Raw genomic sequence first — 23,953 nt, 5'->3', positions numbered from 1 at the left:
CCACTTCTGACACATATACCCTCTTTCAATCTCTCCATATGCCAAAACCATTTCAACTCACCCTCTTCAGCTCTCTCAACCATACTCTTCTTATTACCACATCTCTTTCTTACCCTATCATTCCTTACTTGATCAATGCTCCTCACATTTCATTTCCAACATATTCACCCTCTTCCATACATTCTCATCCAGAGCCCATGCCTCATGTCCATATAATGCCATCAGGACTATTATACCATTAGACATGCCCAGAAGTGACCTCTCTTTGCACATATTCTTCAGTGCTCTTGGGACCTTCACTCCTTCACTTAATCTATGACTCGTTTTAGCTCCCATGGTTCTATTCATTACCATGTCCACTCCCAGTTATTCACAACACTCCACATCCTCAAAGTTTTCTCCATTCAAATTCACATGGCAACTAACCTGTCTCTTAACACTGCTAAACCTAATAACCTTGCTTTTATTTATATTTAACTGAACTATCTCCTTTCATACACTCTCCCAAATTCAGAGACCATCTTCTGCACTTTCTCACCCAATCATCCACCAGCACTGTGTCATCAGCAGACAACAGTTAACTCACCTCCTCACCTCCAAGTTCCCATCACTGCATACCTATTCTCTCTCCAAGACCCTTGCATTCACCTTCCTCACCACCCCATCCATAAATAAGTTAAACAGCCATGGTGACATCACTCACCTCTGCTGCAGGCCACATTCACCTAGAACCATGCACCCTCCTCTCCTCCTTTTCACGCATATGCCTTACTCTCTTGATACTCCTCAGTGCTTCAGGCAACTTTAATCCCACACCATATATATTTACAGCATCTATAACAGAGCACCTCTATCATCCCTCTCATACACTTGCTCCAGATCCATAAATGCCACATCCAGGTCATTTTGTTTTTCTAGGTATTTTTTGCACACATTATACAAAGCAAAAACTTGTTCCACGCATCCTTTTACCTATCCCTAAGCCACATTGTTCCTTCCCAGTCTCATGGTCTTTGCATGCCACCATCCTCTCAGTCACCGCTTTCTCAAGCAACTTTCCAGGTACAATCACAAACTTCCGTCTGTATCTCTCTGGTGCATGTTCCCTTTTGGAACTCCCTCAAAAGGGTGGCCCCAGCAATAGAATCTCCATAACTAGTGAACTCCACTGTTGCTTGTTAGCCTACAGTGCCTCTCCCTTAATAGGCCACTGGCAGAGGGCAACTCTAGCACTGTGTTTGCAGAGGTTTTTACCTAATTTTCATACTGACTATATCTACCTAATGCTCATGCAAACTTATATTTGAACATTCACTTTTGTCTCCTTTGCCTTTATACAGTGGCATTATACAGGTGTTCAGACAATTCAAAGGCACCTCATCATGGACCATACATACACTGAAAATTCAAACTAACCAGTCAACAGCACAATCACCCCTTTTGTTCTGTCAGTCTATCCAAAAGCCAAAGGCTAAAGGCATCAGAGATATAGATAGATAGATTGATAGCTTATGCTGCAAGCTGCTATCCTTGGATAGTATTTTCATTTAAGTGGTATTGCCTGATTATTAAGATTAGTTTAGTTTATATCTTTAAGTTTTATAGATCTATGCAGACTGCATTTCTATCAGATTAACTTTTCCTGTGATAGATTTTGGGATGACATTTCTGTACCATACCATGGTATCCTGAATTGATAGAATAATGATTTTTTTTCAACTACAGGTCAATGGCACAATCAGTAGCAAATAGTCCTGGCCGACTGGATAGTGGGGGATCATTCCAGGTTAACTTAACTGCTTGGTGCAATACTGGGTGCTCATGTTCCTCATCACTTGTGGAGCCAGTGTGTGGTAACAATGGACTTACCTACTTCTCCCCTTGCCATGCTGGATGCACATCATATTCTCCAAAGAACAAATTTGCAAATTGCACTTGTAAGTTATAGTTTTATCAAAACTATGAAAATATAGGTATGGGATCTAACTGCCATAATGTGAAAAATGTAGCTTTATAAGGATAATTACAGTTACTCTACATACAGTTTTCTCCCATAGTTGGTTAAGATTTAGCATTATAGCTTCAGCCTCACTTATTGGTGTGCAAGACACACTGAACAGTATTACCGTGATATCTTAAAACATGTGTGTTAAAATATTATGACTTGTGCATCAGAACCTTGCTGCTGTGGTATGTTTTAACCTTTTTAATCTAAAAATATATATTAGTGAGTTAGATAAAATGTATAAAGGATGCTTTTTTATTTCAAAGCTGCTAAGGATACAAGCATCAAGGGTCTCAACATTCTAGTATTACAGTTGCACTCATGGATTGCTTTTTTGTTGTTGCCTAAATAAAAGTATTTTTTCTTTGTGCATCTTCACTCGGTGCAGAATGTAAAAGAATTGTGTGATAAAATCGTTAAATACTCTATTCATAGATTTTATGGTTTCAGATAGAGAGGTAGATATAAAGATGATGGTACTCTTTTTGTGCCATTACTTTTCAAACACATCACATTAAACACCTTGGAGCTTTGGAGTGCTATACCTTCTCATGTCTTTCCCAATAACTGATCTGGCACATTTTAAACGACAGGTTTTTCACTTTCTCCAAAATTTATGATTACTTTCCCTTGTCCTTTCTGTTTCCCTTTCATAATTCTCTCTCTATTTAAGTTAAGGCCCAGCCTTGTTGTGGACATTTTTCTGTGTCTGAAGCCTTTTGAAAATAAGAGGGAGAGAGAGAGGTGTAGAATAATGCATGATATTTATGTTTATTTTGTATCTTCCTACTACTGGAACTGGTTTTGATTATGGTATATAAGAATATTTCTGTGTTGTATGAAAAGAGTCATATTGTTTCTAATATTTCTGATAATTCCTGTGAGTGAAGAGAACCATATTGTACCTGATGTTTTTTATAACTCGTAGTGTTGTTTTCAAAATATCTTTTCTGCAGGACTAAATATTACAATTTTGGTTGTTGCTGTACATCCCTATGAATCTGATAAAGGAGAGAGTTGTATCACAATTCAGAAATAGCAACAGTCTTGCTGCAGTTAAAGTTTCTTGTCATTATTATGTTACAAAGCTTTTCACTGAGTTTATTATTACTCTTTGCAGATATACTTTGAGAACTGTCCTTATGATGCTGCGACTAAACATTTCACCTAAGTTGGTATTACTCTTTCCAGGTATACTTGGAGAAGGGAACCATTCATCTCCATTTCTGTCAACATCTTCTTCATCAATGAGTGTGGGAAGCTTCTCTGAAGTGACTGTTGTTCCTGTAGCAACTGCTGGTCCTTGCTATATCCCATGTAACACTATCATGCCCTTCATGATCCTGCTTTTCTTTATGTGCACCGTTGTTGCTATAAGTCAGATGCCACTCCTCATGATTGTGTTAAGGTTTGTGACATGATGTATTTTTTGTGTTTACAGCAATGTATAATCATTTGTTAAAGCTCTTGAAGGCTTTATGTATCTGTTCCATTTCAGATGTAGATGAAAATGGTAAGGCTGACTGAATAAGTAAGGCTGACTGAATAAATTTTGATTTTGAATTGATTTGTGAATCTGATTTATTTGTAGAAATTTATAAGGTGTTGCAGTGCTGGAATTTGAAAGTTAAGTGTAATTGTTTCCAATCTTAACATGATGTGTGGAGCATTGGTAATCATCTAATCATTTGACATCATCTTTAGGTCTGTGGATGAGGAGGAGAGGTCTTTTGCTCTGGGGGTACAATTTGTGATCTTCCGACTTATCGCCTACATCCCAGCACCAATCATGTTTGGTTCTGTAATTGATTCTACATGCCTTCTGTGGAAAAGTTCATGCGGGGAAAAAGGAGGACGCTGCCTCATATATGACATTGAGGAGTTCAGATTTAGGTTTGTAGAAAAGCCATCTTTTAAATGGTAAAACAAACTGAACTTGATCTCTGACAGAAAGGATATTTAGAGGTTCTCTTGAAGAATCATTAAATTTCAGATCTGAATGAAATCTTTGCTTATTTATCAGTTTTGTTTATATAGGAATGTTAATTCATTTGAATGAAACTTTTGAAAAGTAGAGATTCTCCCTTCTTTTATCCCTGAGTTAAAGACTTAGCTGTAAAAGTGATGGCTGGTACTTGGTAAATTAGATTAGGGAAAATTTGATTAATTCATGGAGCACATGGATAATCATAAATGTGGAACAGAAGGTGGCATTAATTAGTGTATGTAGAAGTGGCATGCAGCAGGTGAGATGTGGGATATGTAATAAAAGGTAGTGTGTGGTCGGATGAGGAAGTTGTTGTTTGGGAAAGAAAAAAGAGAGGTGTATGGGCATTAACTACAAGGAAGGAGTATGAGTGATGGGAAATCATTAGAAAAGCAGTAGGAGGTCAAGAGGAAAGTGCAGTGGCTGAAGAAATAGAATAAGTGAATGTTTTTAATGTATGTGAATTGCGTGAAAAGACGAGAGAGCAAATAGAAGCCCTGGTGAAAGGAGCATATGGGGAACCAGTAACAGATAAGGAAGCCATGAAGAGGAGGCAGTGAGCTTTTTAAAGGATTGTTAAATGTATTAGATGATAAAGTAGCAGATGTAGGTTGTTTGGAATGTGAAAGTGTATGAAGCAAGAGATTCATGGCAAGGAGATTAGTGAAAAGGGATGAGGTGGTGAATGCCTTGCATTAAGATGAAGTGTGGCAAAGCAGTTGGAGTGGTTGGAATTTCATGTGAATTTCTAAAGAAAGGGGATTTTGGTGTTACTTATTGGTAAGCTAAGATTTTCATTGTAAGCATGGCTTATAGTAAGGTGCCCAAGGATTTTCAGAATACCTGTAGTGTCGATGTATAAAAGCAAGATAGACAAAGATGAATGTTTGAATTACAGGTGTATAGGTTTGTTGGTTATACATCATGATAAGTTGAATGGGAGAGTGCTGAGGTAGAGGGTGGTAGCACACATAAAGCATTAGATTGAAGAGGAACAGCATGGCTTCAGAAGTGGAAGAGGATGTGTGAATCAGGTATTTTCATTGAAGAATTGTGTTAGAAATACATAAAGTGATTCTTTTGTATGTGATGTATATGGATCTTGAGAAAGTGTGAAAGGATTGATAGAGATGCTTTATAGAAGTAAAGCAACTAGAAGCAGTGAGATTTTTGTCAAGAGTGCACAGAGTGGAGACTTAGTGGTTCAAGGTGGATGTGGGTTTGTACTATGGCAGTTTAACCTGCTTGTGGACAGAATTGTGATGGAGGTGAATACATGGGTCTTGGAGAGACAGGTAGGTGTGCAGTCTGCTTGGAGGCAGTAGGAGGGCTGGTGTTAGGTTCATGATAGTTTGGGAGTGTGTGTGAATGGAGAAAGTTGTGGGTTAATAATGATAAAAGTAAGATTTGTAAGTTTAACAGTGAAGAGAGATAGATTGGTTGGAGTATGAATTTGAATGAAAAGAACCTGGAGGAAGTGGAGTGCTTGAAATACCTGAAAGTGGATGGAAACGTTGGAACTGAAAGTGGGTTAGGCATCTAAAATGTTAGGCACACAGAGGACTTTGTAGAAAGAAAAGTCACTGTCTGTGAGGGCAAAAATGGGAATGTTTAATGGTACATAAGTCCTGACATTTTTGTTTGGATTTGAGGCATGGCCTCTAGATTAGAAATTATGGATCAGGTTGGATGTGTTAAAAATGAAATATTGTGGACTATATGTGTTGTTAGGAGGTTGACAAAATAAGAAATGATAGGGCAGGAGAAAGATCTGATACTAAGGTTATGTATGAGAGGGCTGAAGAGAGTGAGCAGAAATCATTTGGACACAGGGAGAAGTTGAATGAGGAGAGGCTGATTAAGAGAGTATACATGTTGGAAGTGGAAGGAACAAGGAGAATGGAGAAAATGAGGGAGAGGTGGAAATATGGATTGACAGATGATTTGAGTGATTAGAGCCTGAACATGTAGGAGGGAATGAAGCATCCAAGGGAAAGAGCAAATTGGAGTGATGTGTAATACAGGGGGTGATGTGCTGTCAGTTGGTTTAACCAAGGCACTTAAAGCAGTCAGGGGGAACATGGAAAGGTCTGTGGTGTTTAGCCAAGGATGGGAGGGATCTGGTGTCAGCACATCATACAAAACAGGTAAAGAGTGGATGTGAACAGTTAAGGCTGTTCTTCACATGCTTGGCACCACCTTAGTAGGAAACTGCAAACATTTACGGAAGGAAAAACTATAAGATGAAGAGATGTAGCTGTACCAATTTAAACTCTGTCTTCAGTGCACAAGTACTAACCAGGGTTTTGATGACTGATTTTTTCTTCAAAAAATGGTAGTTAGAATAAGAAAGTGAATATAAGAGATTACTTATGAAATGGATGGAGAACCTAGTGATTTGAATAAATAGACTTTTGGATTGGTATAGATATATTGAAATAGGATGTGGTCAGTATTAATAAGAAAGCCTCTCTGTTGTAATGGAACTGAATTATTTGTAAAGGGAACAATATAGAGTAAAAAGATATGAATGAGGGAGGGGAGGGATTTGAATAAGTAGTAGGAGATGGTGACTAATTTCAGAAAAAATCAAACAGCCCAGCCCTCAAGGGTTGAATTTTGTATCTTATTTTTGAATTATATGAATGAATACTATGGAATAAGGTTCTGAGAGAAATATTTGTCTATGATATTCTTTCATAAATCTTTGAAATATGTAGAAGATAATGTAGTATAAACAAAAAAATTAATCTTGAGATGTATATTCTTCCTAGATATGTAGGAATCTGCACAGCCATCAAGATAATCTCAGCTGCAATATTCGTATTTGATTGGCTGTTGATTCGCTGGAAGTACAAGCTTGACATGGAGGGAACCATGACGGTGGGAGATATCGTTAATTCTCTTATGTCTGTTGATAAAGATGTAGATGAACGTTCTGATGAACTGGAGGAGAGTGTGTGGCTTCCAGAGCTTCAGGGATCTCAACAGGTGCCCTCCTCTGGAACATCTCAAACTACCTCATCCACTGGTGCAACAGCCACTACCACTGCAGCTCACCATCATTATCATCATAGGCGTAATGGATCACTTATAAATCGGCCACAGTTACCATCTCATGGCTCTGGTAAGTTGGGTCTCTGAAATTCATCATAGCTGAGTTAGTTGCATAGTAGTATGATACATTATCTCGGAAAGCAACAAAAATGGGTATGTTTGAAGGAATAGTGGTTCCAACAATTTTGTATGGTTGCGAGGCGTGGGCTATGGATAGAGTTGTGTGCAGGAGGGTGGATGTGCTGGAAATGAGATGTTTGAGTACAATGTGTGGTGTGAGGTGGTTTGATCGAGTAAGTAACGTAAGGGTAAGAGAGATGTGTGGAAATAAAAAGAGTGTGGTTGAGAGAGCAGAAGAGGGTGTTTTGAAATGGTTTGGGCACATGGAGAGAATGAGTGAGGAAAGATTGACCAAGAGGATATATGTGTCGGAGGTGGAGGGAACGAGGAGAAGTGGGAGACCAAATTGGAGGTGGAAAGATGGAGTGAAAAAGATTTTGTGTGATCGGGGCCTGAACATGCAGGAGGGTGAAAGGAGGGCAAGGAATAGAGTGAATTGGATCGATGTGGTATACCGGGGTTGATGTGCTGTCAGTGGATTGAATCAGGGCATGTGAAGCGTCTGGGGTAAACCATGGAAAGCTGTGTAGGTATGTATATTTGCGTGTGTGGATGTGTATGTATGTACATGTGTATGGGGGTGGGTTGGGCCATTTCTTTCGTCTGTTTCCTTGCGCTACCTCGCAAACGCGGGAGACAGCGACAAAGCAAAAAAAAAAAAAAAAAAAAATTAGAATTGATTATGCTCAGGCTGTGTGAATTGAATTAGTCTGCAAATTAGTCGGGGTCTCCATGTAACTTTACTTATGATAATTAGATAATGGCAGATGTTCATCAGAAAAATGCATGGTTTATTGAAAAAAATGATACCATTTTATCTCATGAACTGTTGTGAGTCTTCCTGAATAAACTATTCAGGAATGAGCCATTATTACTAAAAATGCATGTGTTAGGAATGTTTCAATGGTTGATTAGTTACTTTTTGGAACCGTATCTGCTATGCAGCTGATATGTGTAAAACATAAAATATTAAATCTTGATAGAGAGGAGTTCAACAGTTTAGAAACTATTTTGCCTTGGCCACCCCTTGAAGGAGTTCCCAAAGGGAACGGGCATCCGAGATATAGATAGAGGAATTTGACACAAAAATTAGTTTTTAAAAGTGAACTTTGCTGATTTCACATTACATGAAAGTGAATGTCAAACATTAATGCAAACTTTGATATATGTACAATAAAAGAATTATGTAAATGATTGCTCATATAACTATGTTGTAGGAGTAGTTATATAGTGTATGCTAATACTAGGCTTGGTAAGGAAATTGAATCACTTGTAGTTTTTCCTGAGGGATAACAAGGATGAAATGTAAACAGAGGAGAAAAGATTAATCTCTGGCAAGGAACATGTCATGATTTAAGAGTTAATCATAGAGAATGAACATTTTTTGGAAAACTGAAAAGTCTGTATGATAGTAATGTTGATACATAATCCTCTAAGAGGGAAATGAAATGGAGCAAATTTTAAAGAGATTAATGAAAGAATGGCGAGGGTAGGTGCACAGAGCAGAAGGATTAGCCTTATAACCGGCGGAAAAATAATCCATACATGGGGACTTAAGTTATGATAGACATAACCAAGCTACCATGCTTAGATTCACACACTAAAGATGCCATGAGATTTACACTCTTAGAATGTGTACAAGGGATTTGTACATGTTACTGAAGTCTTAAAAGCATCGTATTTGGCTCTAGTCTTTACCTTGAGCTTTGAAACTAGAAAAGAAAAATGGAATTCCACTTTGGAAGGGTAACCACTACATATTAAAGCTGGAATGCACATTGAAAAAGGGCAAATCTAGCACAGGGTTTTCAGAGGCTCCTACCTGATGTTCCTACCAACTATTTTTACCTGATGTTCCAACCTAATGCTACTGCCTTGTTACAACCTACTACTTCTACCTAATCCCCAGCTTATCCTTCTACTTGCTTTCTACCTGAAGCTCTTGTTCAACATTCCTACCTGCTACTTCTATCTATTGCTCCCACCATTTTATATGTAGAGATAATCACACATACACACACACATTCAGTGAAAGATGTGAATGAGTAGTCTTTGTTGAAAATTGTATAAGATATTCCATTCATTGTAACTATTTAGTAATATTGTAGCTGAAAGAATGACTTTGTTTAATTATGATGCTAATGTTTTATCCACAGGACATAAGAGATCGCAATCAGGATCATATGTTCCTCCTCGGCCATGGGCAGGATTATACCAGCATAGACGCTCCCACTCTAGCTCAGGTTACCAGCATATCCCTGGTCCTCCGCCACCAGGGATCCTTGCCACACAACCAGGTCATCAGCGTCGAGCTAGTTCAGGACAGCAGGTTACTTTTCGTGGTGTGGCCGAAGACCCAAGTGACTTGACTGGAGTTAGAGTTGTTGTCCAGGGCCATGCCGGTCTTGCCGTTGAAGAGAATATGGCAATCAGAGTCTAATAAGAGAGAATATATTTTTTATTTGTAAGGATGAAAATGCTTCTATTCAAGCCAATTTTTGCTTGATAGGAATATACAGAGGTGAAAAAAGTTTATGTATTTATTGATACTAATTTGAAAGAAAAGTTGAGTTGATAATGTTCATTGTTATTTAAAGAAAGACCATGTCAAAGAAAATATGTGAAATCTGCAATTATTGTTTTCAATGCTTCCAAACACAGAGACTGTCATGGGACACAACTACTCCTGCACTTTGCCTTGTCAGGAGGATATGTCCTGTTGTCTTGTTTTCTCAGCTATGACAACTGTGGGAGCTAGAAGCTTTCAGTTTTGTAGCAGGCTTACTTTTGGAATACATTACATGAAAGAATATTAATTGCTTGCATTTTCATATAGCTAGATTACTGTATGCAGTTTATGATCTAAAATTCTAAGGGACAATAACTTATTCAATTAGGCTTGAATTATGCTTGCATAGCTGTAGAAAAGACAAGTTTTATGCATATGTGATAGTTCACTTTCAATTGAATATGCTGGAAGTGATGCAAAGTAAAATTTGTCTTAGTTCCAGGCTTTGGCTTGGAAATAGACAAAAGGTTGTTTAATGTACATAAAAGATATTTAGATTCTAGTTGTAAATGAAAAAACCAAGTGCCTAAAAGTAGCATGCCACTGGTACCATTTCTGCCGAACCATTCTTGTGCTCAACTAAGCTTTAGTCAAAGTGTATGTTGAGGTACTTGTGTTAGAATGAGGATTGTGCTCATGCGGGAAATTATAGTTGCATTTATTTTTCCATAAGCCTTCTTTTCATGAAGATTTTTTTTTTTCACAATTTTTCAGAAGTCATTATTTAACAAGGAAGTAAATACCAAGAGATACAACAAATTAGATGTTCTAGTTTTTGTAATTGCAGCTTGAGCTTTTATCAAGGACCCAAGCATTATGATTTTATGTGCAGATCTCTAGAAATTATCCTTCACTGATGTATAATCAGCAAGTAAATAAATCCTATTCAGAATATTAATTGATCTTATCATATGCAGGAATTGATTCATATTGAAAACTCTTTTAGATGTATTTTTTTGTAAGGGAAGTGGAAATAGAATCAATTTGCAATGTTATAATGAACCTTAGTGAAATATTAATAGTAAACATGTTGGCTGCATGATGGCTGTCTGTATTCAAAGATTGCATTGTATTTTGTTTTGCAAAGATGCCATACTATACACAGAAATGTTCTCTTTCAGTTAGGGCCAACGTACTACCTAAACTTTTCTAGCTGGGGTTGCCACTTGTAGAAAATATTATTGACAGTATTTGCCAAAGATAATTCATATAATTCTTGGGCACTTACACATAGTCCATAATTTGGATACATATAATGAAGAATAGACTGCTTAGCCTCTATTTTCCTTAGAAGTGCAACCCTAGGAAATGATTGTTTTGCCTACAGTTGTTTAATTCTTGAACATAACTTTGCAGACCCTGTGGCAGTCTAACATTATTCCTTGAAGATTACTGATTTCCATTTCTTAATTTCTGGATCACTTGGTTTTTGCATTGGTCGCATTCTTTTTAAATTCTTTTATATTGTGAGAAGCAAGTGGCCACTGCTTTTATGTAAAAGTAAAACCAGTGCAGATTTCTTAAGCAGATACATCTAGCATTGTGGTAAGGTCCTCAACTGAAAGGTGTATTGGTTATTAGTCAAAATGTGAGAGGAAGATATGAATGCATCATCCAGCTCTCACAATTGTAAAAGTTGGATGTGAGGGAGGTGAATTAAAAGTGTCAGACATACACATTTCATGCCAGAAGTCTGTAGAGATAGGTCTGATTTTTTACTTTATATGGGTATCATTACCTCAGCACAGTTAATCAAATTTCATGGGTGTCTGATGATCTCAAGAATATAGCTGAGGATGTTTTAGTTCTTTTGTTGTTCTTTAGGACAATTACATAAATTAGAAATGTCTAAATTTATTGGTATTCTTTAGCAGGAAAGGACACATGTTATGATTTCTGTTTGCTTCATTGGAAGATCAAGTTCTTAGTATGCACCACAGTCTTAAAAAAAAGGAAACTATTCTTTTTTTTAACATTTGTTTTGAATAAAAGTAGTTGGAAGGTAAACCTTGTTAATTAATGTAAATTCTGTTTTTCATTCATTATTTACATATTGCACACATATAGATATCTACTGTTAATGCATGAGATGATTTGTTTTATTTTCAGCACCACATATAAAAATCCTTACGTCAATATGTATTACAGAGTGACAGTATTCAAGAGTTTTTTATATTTCTGGTATAAAACAAATTTGCTTATATATATATATATATATATACATATTTCATTATGTCTGCAGCTTTAACTTACTAAGTATGCAAAGCCTTAAAGCTTGCAAGCCTATTTTTCTTCAGTTATCATCATAAAGTAAATCACTGATAAGAATTGTTGCAGCGCAGAGATAATCATTATTAGAATCTTTATTGTTTTAACAGGAAAAAGGAGATATTTACTGTAACAGTTAAGATATGTGTGCAATACTAGTGAATATAAACACAGTATTCAGATTTAAATTACTGCTTAAGTCCTCACAAATGGTGACTTAACCACATTCAGTCTTTCATAACCAAGTTACTGACTAGTATAGTGGATCTGGCACTTCATTACTATAAAAAGGATCAATATAACTGTGGTCAATGGGTAACTACCAAAAAAATTTGTATTTTGTAAGAACAACTGAAATTACCAGAATTAGAAAACTACCAAATAATCATATAAGCTTTGTCATCCAATGAGACTAGGAATCTAGCTACTCAGCCAATACAACCATTATTTAACGATCAGCACAAACTAGAATTATATGCCTAGTTCCCGTAGTTCTCATTCTTGAACTGTTGATTATCTTTTTCATAATATTTAGATTTTGCGCTTATTTTGAAGTATGTACGCTGATAATGTGTTTTTTGTAATAATGGCTTGCCATATGTTTTTAATATTCCTTGACGCTTGTATTACTACAAACTGTCATATGTCTATCACTTATGTGTCTGTAAAAAGAAATTAGTACCTAAATTGAATTATTTTCTGTATATCAAATTACATGTCTTTTTTTTTTACATGTATATTCTTATTTATTTGGGACCATGGTACATGCATTAAGGAATCTCATGCCATGATGTCAGAGTATTTGGTCTAAGTGCTTTGCAATTACACAGCATTAATTATTGTAAGCTTATGAATAATGACATTATAATTAAGCAGATAAACTGATAGTAAGAAAGGCTTTGGGAATAAAACTCTTAGTTTACTGATAATGACAGCAATGTTTGGATGAAATAACTGTATAGCTCACTAATTTCCCAGTAATCTTGCACTTATGATCATTTTGTTAGGAGAAATTCCTGAGTTATTCTATAAGTACTACATTAAAAACAGTATATGAGGAAGGAGCGGTAAATTTACAAGAGTATGAGTATGATGCTTCCAGTACCTATACATTCCAGCAAAATAATGTGAATGGTTGCATCAGTTTTATTCTTTACTCTTTCAGGACTCCCAGTGGTTAGGAAAGAAATTATATGCCTCATTGTAGAGAAGTGGACTTACTTTCCTTCTAGTTTAGTGGGATATAAGTTTGTCAAATAGTGAATAGGGCTAGAATAGCTGGCAAAGTCTTTATTCTTCAGTGCTGTTTCAAGGCTGTACAAGTTTTTACAGAAACTTGCTATACATGTGATGTCTTGTACAGTATAATTAATACAGGTTGTGTGCACCTGGTATGGTTGGTTATTATTAATAAACATAGTTTAGAAAGTTTTCATGTGTATTTCATCCTTTGCAACCAAGTCTACCAGATGTATCAGTGAAGTCCACTTTGGATAGCATTTTTTTTTAGATGCTCAACATCCATGCTAAGTATTATCCTAGAGTATGACACTCTTCACTTGGAAGTTTATTGAGCCAAGAAATTTGATTGTCACAGGAAGGTTAGGGGCCAAATGAAGAGATTTTCTCTTTGATATAACCAGTGGATTTGACATTACTTTTGATACATACAATATGTTTTCATATTTACATTTAAGATTGATTATATACAAGCATTCAAGCATGTTACAAATAAGTAATTATTATTCAAGTAAAAATTTTAGTTCCATAATGTGAATAGCTTAGGATCAAGCAGCATTCAAATTTTGGAGACCAAAAATCTGTGTATATACGCTCAATGTGAGAAAAACTGATCTGGTGAGATCACTTGAATGAAATAATTATTTGTCTTTGGGTATTAATCTTTTGTTATACTGCACTAATGTGCTACAAGCTCATCTGAACATAATTCAGGCATTTTTGATGGCATTCACTTATTCTAATATATATGGGCTATTTTGTGGTTTTTTCTGGCTGGGGGGATGGAATTCTTACCTAGGTCCTGCCCTGCATTTCAAAACATTCAACATATAATCAACAAAATATGATCAATTGTATTTTTCATATATCATTTGTTCTTACTCTCTTCATCAAGTTCTTCCCTAATAAGTGAATTGATAATTGTCTACATGTTTTGAAAAATTTTAGGAGAAAATAGGTGAAATTTATGGAAGTTTTTCTCCTACTGATTGTTAGTGACTAGGATAATTTCAGAACATTTGAGTTATAAATGATAGAATTACTTACATTTTATTTATTATACGTAATCACTGTTTCCCGCATCAGCGAGGTAGCGCCAGGAAACAGATAAGGAATGGCCTATCCACTCATATACACATATATATACATGAATGCCCACATACGCACATATACATATACATGCAGACACTACATACATACACATGTACCTATTCATACTTGCTTGCCTTCATCCATTCCTGTCGCTACTCCGCCCCAGGGGATAGAATTATGACGAATTAAATTTTTCAACAAAATTCTCGTCAGAAGGTTCTTATATGATTAATGAATTTATGATCATTTACATATTTACTTAATGGAAGAAAAAAATAGCTAATCTGTCTATATATTTCTCTGATGCCTGTTCCCAACTGGAACTCTCATAAGAGGGGGGCCATGGTGATAGTCTCCTTAACCAGTGAGCTCTAGTGCCACTTCTCAGCCTTTAGTGCCTCACCCTTAACTGACCATTGGCAGAGGGTAACAATATTGTAGTGTTTGCAGAGACTCTTACATAATGTTCCCTACCAACTACTTTTATCTAATGCTCCTGCTTAATTTTCATACCTATTGATTCCATTTAATGTTTCTACTATTGCTCACTAATAACTCGGATACTGGCCATTGTGTATGCTGGCTAGTCAAGGTTCTTTCATTTCTCTTTGGGTAAGTTGAGGACAATGTCACTAGTTTCTGGGTTGTTTCATTTTAATGTTTGATGATATCAAAAGAAACTTTTTCACAACTTTTCTATTTCAGTATCTAAGATGTATTTTTGTGTTAGGAATTTTGATCTGGTGAGGGTATTTGAGCAAATTATAAAGTAAATGGTATGTTTCATAGTTTTCATGCGCAATTCAGTTCAGTAGGTTCTTACATACTGCATGAATCCATGTCTGTCTACATACTAGGAAAATTATAAGAGAAAATAGGTGAAATTGATGGTCTTTCCACCTACAGTGATTGTGTTTGTTTCAAAATATTAATGATATAAAACTGGTAAAATGATAACAATGTATAGTAATATTCACGTCTTTTTCTGTACAATTCTCCTCTTAAGGTTTTTACCTAATGTTTGAATTAATAGTCATCTATGTATTTATGAAAAAAGTATAAGAAAAGAAAAGCTAAATGAGATCAGAGTTTATTGGTAGGATATTTTTACCACTAAACCTCCACAAATTTATTTCTTCCTGGGTAATTTGAGGACCATAGCACTTATTTCTTGGTGTTTTATTATTCTTACATGAAATTTTTATAATTTCTTGTAAAATACCATTAGATATTTTTCATGCAGAGTGGTGCTGCCTTGACGGTACATGAAATGTCATGCACATAGAACCTGTCAGGGAAGTACAATATGGCACAGTTCTCGCCACGCCCACTACCTGGCTCCGGTCTGTAACTGAGAAAAAAAAAAAAATGAAATGCGCATAAGAGGTTGCCAGAGACGTTCTAGCCACAATTGAGTTCATTAGTAGGTTCCACAAGGAAAGGAGACAACCACAAAAAATAACCGGGTCTCCAAACATCTTCAGCTCTAACCTGTTAATGAAATGAAAAGAAGTGATAAAAATTAATGCATGGTCCTTTGTGATGCAACTTGTAATATGCAAAATAAGAATATGTTGAACTAATCATTGACTCTTAGTGAAGTAAATAGTACATGTTTGAAAATATCATGGAGGCAAAACATTAAAGAAAAGAGGAAAACCATATTAGATAAAGGTGTTTGTGAACTGTTGGTTTGTACTAGATCATTAAAGCCAAAGACGCAAAATCATTGGTAGAATGAAAATCATCCCGAACAGCGTTGCTTTTAAAAATATTAGTTCCCTCATGGAAGCATATTTTTGAGCAAATAGATACACCACACAAATATAACTTAAATTTGCAACTCAAGGACCCGCAGCGCTTAGGAAGTCAGCCACCTCAATCGGCTGGGATGGAACGATGTTTATTTCACCGAGCGAGGAGAGTGCAGGACAGATAAGACGAGGCATTCCAAGTATTTGGTGTGAAAGTTGCATCTTGGGATAAAGGTTCCATTGATATGTTGAATAAATGCTGAAATGATCAGTTTCAGATTAATCACTAAGCACAATGGGTACGAGCCAAGGATCCGAGGATAAAATAGAACTTAGGCTCTTCTAAGGTTCAGAAGCCAGAGATTTGAAACGGCCCGCCAAACCCGCCATAGTTGTTAACAACCTGCAGCCGAAGTCTTGTTTACAGAAGTCAGCTGTTCAGCCCACTCTCCCACTTCTTGGACTACAGATTTTCCTGTATTTTGACCATCGTATGGGTAAGTTATATTGTCAGACATAACGATAGATAGTATAAGAGATTGTACTTCAAAATGAGAAGAAATTTTAGTCAACAGGTAGGTGTACTTTGTGTGTGTGCGGGTCTGCCAACGCCTTGTATTTCCCAACTATGTGCATTTTATTATCTGAATATTGATCTATTTTAAACTCATATTTTACTTTTTTACGTGAAGAACTAGGATGGGGTGGGGGCAAATGTTTTGGTATCAGAGGGCTACCCCACTCGGTTTCAATTCGTCGCTTGATAGATTGGTGTCCACAGCACAGCAAGCGTGGAAGTAAGACTCGTTTGTCTGGGGAGTGCAGTGCCAGAGGTGTAAGTCTGAAGGAATTGAATTTTAAGACTTGGTTAGGGTCCGTTGTATGGTGTCTGTCAGGTTATTTTGGCGTGAAGGTATTTTGTCAAGATGTTTGCTTAGGGACGAGGAGAACCTGAATCCAGGAAATTAAGTTCCGGAATGAACATCCTTTTAAAGCATTTTGTTTTCTTATGCAGAATGCCTTGGACTAGCCATACTTACTTTCTAGGTGAGCAGGATAGACTTTCGCTTGCAGCTGTTGATTATTTACTTAGACGACCGAAGAAGTATGAGGATGGGATGAGCTCTATATTGTAGCACAGAGGTTGGTAGGTGATCGTGAAGTGGTTCAGATGGAAGGCAGCCGATAGTTATTGCGTAAAAAAATTGTGCCCAAAACATTGGTGAAATTGTTGTGAAAGGGCCTTTGTTTTGTTGTACAGATGTTTGAAGGCCTAGTGTTACTGCTTATTGCTCTGACTGTCATGTTTTGTGTTATCTGTCGTATTTTTCTTTGCTATAAGAGTGGATAACCAGCCAGGTTGTTTGGCATAATTCAAATTGGAGCTGATGCCGTACATTGTTCGTTGACAGAATAATAATAATAATAATAATAATAATAATAATAATAATAATAATGATAATAATAAGTATAACATATATATCATACAAACCTCCAACAGCCAGGATCGAATCTGGGACCCCTGTGCAAGGGGCAGGCATGCTAATCGCTAGGCTACGGGACTGTATAATGAGATATATCTATTCGAAATAATGAGTACTCGAATACCCTTCGTCTCGCGATGGTGAGCAACGGGTCCCAGGTTCGATCCTGGCTGTTGGAGGTTTGTATGTTCTATGAAGGTGCACGTTCATATGCACTTTATTCGTGTATATATATATATATATATATATATATATATATATATATATATATATATATATATATATATATAAGTTCCTCTTGAATACCAACTTTAAATTTCAACACGGACGGCCTATGTGTCCTTACTTGTTTGTGGAGCCCCAGAAAGGTACTCCTTTGGGCATAAGTTCCCCAGTAACCCAGGTCCATATGCCTTCTATAGCCTCATCCGACCCACCAATCCAAACGCTTCCAGTTACGCTCGGGTCTGTAAATCGAAACTTGATTAGATGGTCCTGCAAGCTAATGTTCCTCAAACACGTCAACCAATGTTCTTAAACTGTCGTGTGTCTCTATTATTACTGCACTCACTACGCCCCTATCATCACACACTTATCCTTAATCTGTGCCCTGCGTGTTTTAAGGTGAAACATGGACCTCCACACGTATAGTTCTTTCGACTCTCGCTTTATACACCGAGTTGATTCGTCAGGCAAGTCTGACGTCTCCCTTCATTCCACTTGCACACATAAAATCTTACCATTGCATCCCCATCCCCAATCAATCTACTGACATCTTTATATGAAATAAACGAATAGAACTTGTCAGGATATTTTATCGTAGCTTAACCTAATCTAAACTGACTTCAGTTATTCCTACATCTTTATCATTACATTCATCAGTCGGTAAACAGACTTGTATAACTATTGGGACATTTACCGTAGCCTAATATAACTTAAATGAACTTCTAATTTAAACTTATATATATTTAGAAAAAAGTTTGTGGAGGAAAATTTCGATTGCGATTTACAGAATAATAATGATTAAGTAATAGAAATTATAGTTGTTACGAATTATTGTCGCTGCCAGTACTTACGAACTGAATTGATGAAACCTAAATACTCAGCATAGGTGTTGGCATCAGAGAATGTAGCAAGGTCGCCTCCCGTGGTACCACAAAACTCACGCGAGGCTGCCCAGGTAAACTGCTCCGTCGTCAACAGCAGACAGTTCTTTCCAACCTGACTGTATGGTGGTGAGCACTGCTTGTCTGCAAAGTACATGGGATATGAATTTTATGTATCTTTTGCGCAGCATGAACGTATTTGCATATACAGAGAATATACTGTCAGGGTCAAGGTAGAGACTTCATGATTCTCTTATACAGGACTATAAAGCAGGTGTTTGATTTCAGGCAAGCTAGAAACTGATAAATAGATCAAAATGAACTGGGCTAAGAAAAAAGATGTATGAAGAATATTAGCACTGAAATGCATTCTTGGTAACCATTTACAGCTTTGCTAGCTTACAATATGTACTTGAGTATTTGCTCGTAATGTATGTACTTTATATTTTTGAAGTCATGTATGATATGATTATAAGATGGAATACTGTTTACACATGTTTGAGTGTTACTCGCCAACACTCGGGGAGGGTTTTGTCGTTTGGACAATTTTCATCCGAGACCCACATTTACATTTCTCTACATATGAAGCACCTATACTGCAAATATAAGTGTACCATACTTTTTGTGTGTGTGGTTCTTACAAAAGCCTGTGAAAGACAGGTACTTAATTGGGTGACGTATTATGTCGAAACTTATATAGTGTGTGACACACACACACACACCAGTAACTGCAACCTACTTTGATCAACTGCCACGTTGAGGCCAGTGAGGAGGGCATCGCGAAGTTGTGTCAGCATGTTGACCACACCCGTCAGAGTGGTTGCCGCCACATTATTTCCAAGGTTCACAAGTTCTGCCGGATGGGTCTGCTGTCGTAGCAGCAGCTCTGCCAGACTCTTTCAGAGACAGAACTTAAGTTCACCATTTTGGTTCACGTTCATTCCATACATGGAAAACAAAAAGCAAACTTGTTTTGGAAAAAAAAAAGTTACTAACCGGTTTGAGCAGGGATCTTACTGCAAGACAAAATAAAACTTTAACCAAATTTGCTATTTTTGTCCAAGTCCCAGTTGATATATAAAGAAAAAAAAATGTTAGTAGCAATACTAGAAACTGACATTCTGGAGGTAGGCATGAAGCCTACTCATTGGAAGGACCAACCTTCAGAAGTTTATCTGAGGCATGTAGAAATGGACAAAAATGATTAAACATCCAGCGCATAATTGAGAAAGTTCCTGAGAAAAGATGCATACAGCATGTATCGATATTGAAGACAGCTGTGTTACAGTGAAAGGTTAAGGGCCGTAAATTTGTCAACCTATGAAGAGAAAATTGAGGGTTTGGCTTGAACAGAGGCATTAGCACAGAATTAAGCAAGAAATATGTAATGAAGTACTTTAATAGTATAAGACTGGTGGCTGAATGAAACTAAATGATGAAACAATGTTAACAGCACACACGTGTTTTAAAAAGTATTTCCGTAAAGTTTAAGAGATGGAGACCCACGAGTGCTAGTTAACTCTTTCCTCTTACTGTACAAAGAGGTAACTGCACGGCACAAATTGACACTGCAGACATAAAGGACGTGCAGACAATCTGCAAACCCACATTGCGCAACAAGAAACTCACCTAGTGTAATGCTGGTCAGATTAGCACAAAGTCATAGCTACCACTCATATTGCTCAACACATATCTTGAACAAGGACCAGAGGGAAATGCCTCAGACTTACTCTTGTACAGTTGTCGTCCAGTTTAACCACGACCTGATTACCGTCTGCGTCCAACCGATTACAATTTGTCGCTTCCATCAGCGCCACCAACAGCATCCCCACCGCCAATACATGCATCTGTTCACAGAATAAGATATATTATGAAGAGAGAAGGAGGGGGTAACTATGACAGATCGCACGGGCAAAATGAAGAAACAGATACTTGGTAAAAGGATACGAGAAATAGGTGTTCGAAAGGTAAGATTTACATATACATCAATTAAAGCTATGTAGGAAATGACAATAAAAAGCGCTTGAAATATATATATATATATATATATATATATATATATATATATATATATATATATATATATATATATATAATTTTTTTTTCATAATATCGCCATTTCCCGCGATAGTGAGGTAGCGTTAAGAACAGAGGACTGGGCCTTTGAGGGAATATCCTCACCTGGCCCCCTTCTATGTTCCTTCTTTTGGAAAATTGAAAAAAAAAAAAAAAAACGAGAGGGGAGGATTTCTAGCCCCCCGCTCCCTTCCCTTTTAGTCGCCTTCTACGACAGCTGGGAATACGTGGGAAGTATTCTTTCTCCCCTATCCCCAGGGATAATATATATATATATATATATATATATATATATATATATATATATATATATATATATATATATATATATATACTTTGTCGCTTTTTCCCGCGTTAGCGAGGTAGCGCAAGGAAACAGACGAAAGAATGGCCCAACCCACCCACATACACATGTACATACATACACGTCCACACACGTACATAATTCATTATTGCTGCCTTTATTCATTCTCGTCGCCACCCCGCCATACATGCAATGACAACCCCCTCTCCCCGCATGCGCGCGAGGTAGCGTTAAGAAAAAACAACAAAGGCCACATACGTTCACACTCAGTCTCTAGCTGTCATGTATAATGGCAAAATTTACAGATGCCTGATGTCCCTTTTCAAGGAATGAATCCTGATGTTACCCACGACCTCTTTGCAGAAGCTTCTGCAGTTTAAGGCTACATTACTTTCTGTTGTAGGGAAATGACTCCTTTGGAGTCGGAAGTTCCTTGACGAGACTACTCTCTGTATACTACACCCTCGTCAAAGGTGACTTCCCTCGCGGCGTAACCTCATGTAGGGCGAGGTCCGATAACACGCACACAATCTCCTTCCTTAACTATAATTTGAATACCCTCCTCGACGTGTCCCTCTCACATGACCATTCTGAATGTTTCCACTAAGTGTACGGAAAGTATTATGTCCTCACATGCTGCTTTCCATACTTCCATGGATCAAGTGTTTGCTATAAAAAAAAAGTGCAAAAACTTAGAGAAACGTATGGATTTGAATGTGGCATTTATGGATCTGGAGAAAGCATATGATAGAGTTGATAGAGATGCCTTGTGGAACGTCTTGAGAATATTCGGTGTGGGAAGAAAGCTGCTGTAAGTACAACTTTTTGTCAAGGCCCATGCAATGTTAAAGGCTCCGTTTTTGATGCATTTTCTTGCTTTAACTAACGAGAACAGCTGTGAGAACACAGTCATAGACAGTATTCACGACGAACTTTACCAGTGCTCATCTGATCTGATTTTTGTTTTTAGTAATCGACAGTCAAAAAGATAATTAAACAGGACAGCTACTCTCCATGAAGCACTCGCGTCATCTGTGAGACAACAATAATAAGCCTTGATAAATCGGGTTCTCTTAACACTGTATCAGCAAGGTAACACTTGACAAGAGGGGGGGCGGGGGTCCAAACGAACATAATTATCCACCTAATTATTAAGACTACCGGGTAACCCAATTTCGTAGCGTAGTTGCCATTCGCTGGTCATATTACCTGGTGGCAGATTAATTTGCCATAGCGTGATCACAGGTGTTCGGCAACCAACTATCTTTCTGCACTTGAAATTACATTTGCATGTTAGCATTTTCCATATGTGTTATCGTTGTATTAGTTTTATATGCATAATGTCTACGTGACATGAGCAGATGGAACTTGTGCCTTACCTTGCCTCTGCTACAGGTGGTAACAACTTGCAAGTTCAAGTGAGACTTCAAGCTGAAGGCGTGTCATTTAAAGTCATTAACGTACCAAAGCCAGCGTACATTTGTGCGTGAAGATGGCATCGCACTGATCGATGTTGTACATACATGGGGTAGCATAGTATAGATAATGGTTGATATTTTGTACCTCCAGCTCTGAAAGGATCCATTTCAATTTTGAGCACATAATGTTATCAGCTGTCAGAATTATTTTCAACAAACGCACATGCATAAACAGTATGAAGATAATTAATCCGATGTTTAAACTAGTGCCTCAGGGGAAAGGGAAATGTATTCCTCCGAGGCTGTCATGTTCTGTTACGTAGCTGATTTTTGAGGGAGATAATCTTCACAGCTCACTTTTTATGGGTCTCGTAAAAGTAAATAGCAGACAAGCAAGGATATCATTTACAACTGATTTGCTTGTTATGTAAGTTGCATTGGACGCCATTTCTTAATCAGCAGTCTGGCAGGAGAGGACAAACCGGTGGGGGAGAGAGAGAGAGAGAGAGAGAGAGAGAGAGAGAGAGAGAGAGAGAGAGAGAGATAGTGCTGTTCTACAGTTGCCAGGGGGGAAAAGTTGATCTGCATTGCGAAGGGTGGAGTTGGATTTCAGATATCAAAAGATGAGGATGATTTGTGAGTGTTCCTGGTAAAGGGGTGGTTTGAATGACACGAGTCAGAGCTCAGTGACGTTGCCAATGTCAAGCGATATATGGTGGTGTGGTTTCTTGAGGAACTTCGTCCATTCGTACCCATCCCCTGGGCGGTGGCGCTAAAGAGGCTACAGAGTATACCAAAGGTCCGTGGATCTGTGCTTCCTTGGGGTGGGGAGGGGGTATCATTGGTTGTGGTAGTCCTTGGGTTCTGGGGTTCAGGGTGGTGTCTGGATAGCAGGAGAGGGTAGGGTAGGTCTGGAGGTAACATGGGTTGGAATGCGGTGATTTGGGGGATGATCTGTGTGTGCTAGGAGTGGAAAGGTAGTCTTGGGAGGGGGGGGGGGGTGGATGGATCAGAGATACTGCGTGTTCGGAGACAGTGGAAATTCCCATCACCAGCCAGGGCTCTTATCAGCAGGCGAGGGGTAGAAGTGTCCACACCTCAGGACTTGAGCTTAATATAACACTACAGGCTGACCTACGAATGTATTATACTTTTAATTATGAAAAGGATAAAAATTACTAATTTTATCATCAGCAATCAGGATGATGGTTCTGAGGATTGTACTAGTTGTGATGATTTTGATAATACTTCATGAATGTAAGGTAGTAATGTTACATGGAGATTTGTGTTGTCCAGAATGGAGACAAGGAAGAATAAGTCGCACATGTCTGGGGAGTGCAGTTTCAGGTGGATGAATATCTGGTGAATTGGTGCTTAGGACTGGGGTGGAAGGGCTGTTGTCTATCACGTCATTTTGGTGTTTGTTTTTAGTGTGTCGTGTTTCTTGGCTTATGGCTGGATCTCTAAGTATAGG

The 23,953-nt window shown here is 37.5% G+C and overlaps 2 protein-coding genes across 2 annotated transcripts in view; one reads left to right on the top strand and one right to left on the bottom strand.

Annotated features, from left to right (window-relative positions):
• Oatp30B (Organic anion transporting polypeptide 30B) overlaps positions 1–13,437 on the top strand; it is a 163,980-nt gene extending 150,543 nt beyond the window's left edge. Inside the window, exons 13-17 of the mRNA XM_071686423.1 lie at positions 1,726–1,937; positions 3,197–3,413; positions 3,710–3,898; positions 6,767–7,119; positions 9,326–13,437. Of these exons, the coding sequence (XP_071542524.1) occupies positions 1,726–1,937; positions 3,197–3,413; positions 3,710–3,898; positions 6,767–7,119; positions 9,326–9,609 (1,255 nt within the window). The 3' untranslated portion in view covers positions 9,610–13,437. The remainder of the gene's footprint in view (positions 1–1,725; positions 1,938–3,196; positions 3,414–3,709; positions 3,899–6,766; positions 7,120–9,325) is intronic.
• A 1,974-nt stretch (positions 13,438–15,411) lies between these two features.
• Positions 15,412–22,596, bottom strand: LOC139761863 (C-type lectin domain family 6 member A-like). Its single transcript, XM_071686428.1, has 6 exons — positions 22,441–22,596; positions 20,412–20,528; positions 19,421–19,577; positions 18,652–18,825; positions 17,922–18,042; positions 15,412–15,688 (listed from the first exon to the last, which is right to left on the bottom strand). The coding sequence occupies exons 2-6, from the start codon at positions 20,526–20,528 to the stop codon at positions 15,562–15,564; spliced, it is 696 nt and encodes a 231-aa protein (XP_071542529.1). The 5' UTR covers positions 22,441–22,596; the 3' UTR covers positions 15,412–15,561.
• Between the last annotated feature and the right edge of the window lie 1,357 nt (positions 22,597–23,953).

The sequence above is a fragment of the Panulirus ornatus genome, chromosome 42, assembly GCF_036320965.1.
Source record: "Panulirus ornatus isolate Po-2019 chromosome 42, ASM3632096v1, whole genome shotgun sequence".
NCBI classification, from domain to species: domain Eukaryota; kingdom Metazoa; phylum Arthropoda; class Malacostraca; order Decapoda; family Palinuridae; genus Panulirus; species Panulirus ornatus.
Note: the sequence above shows the minus strand (reverse complement) of the source record. Positions and strands in the feature narration are given on the sequence as shown.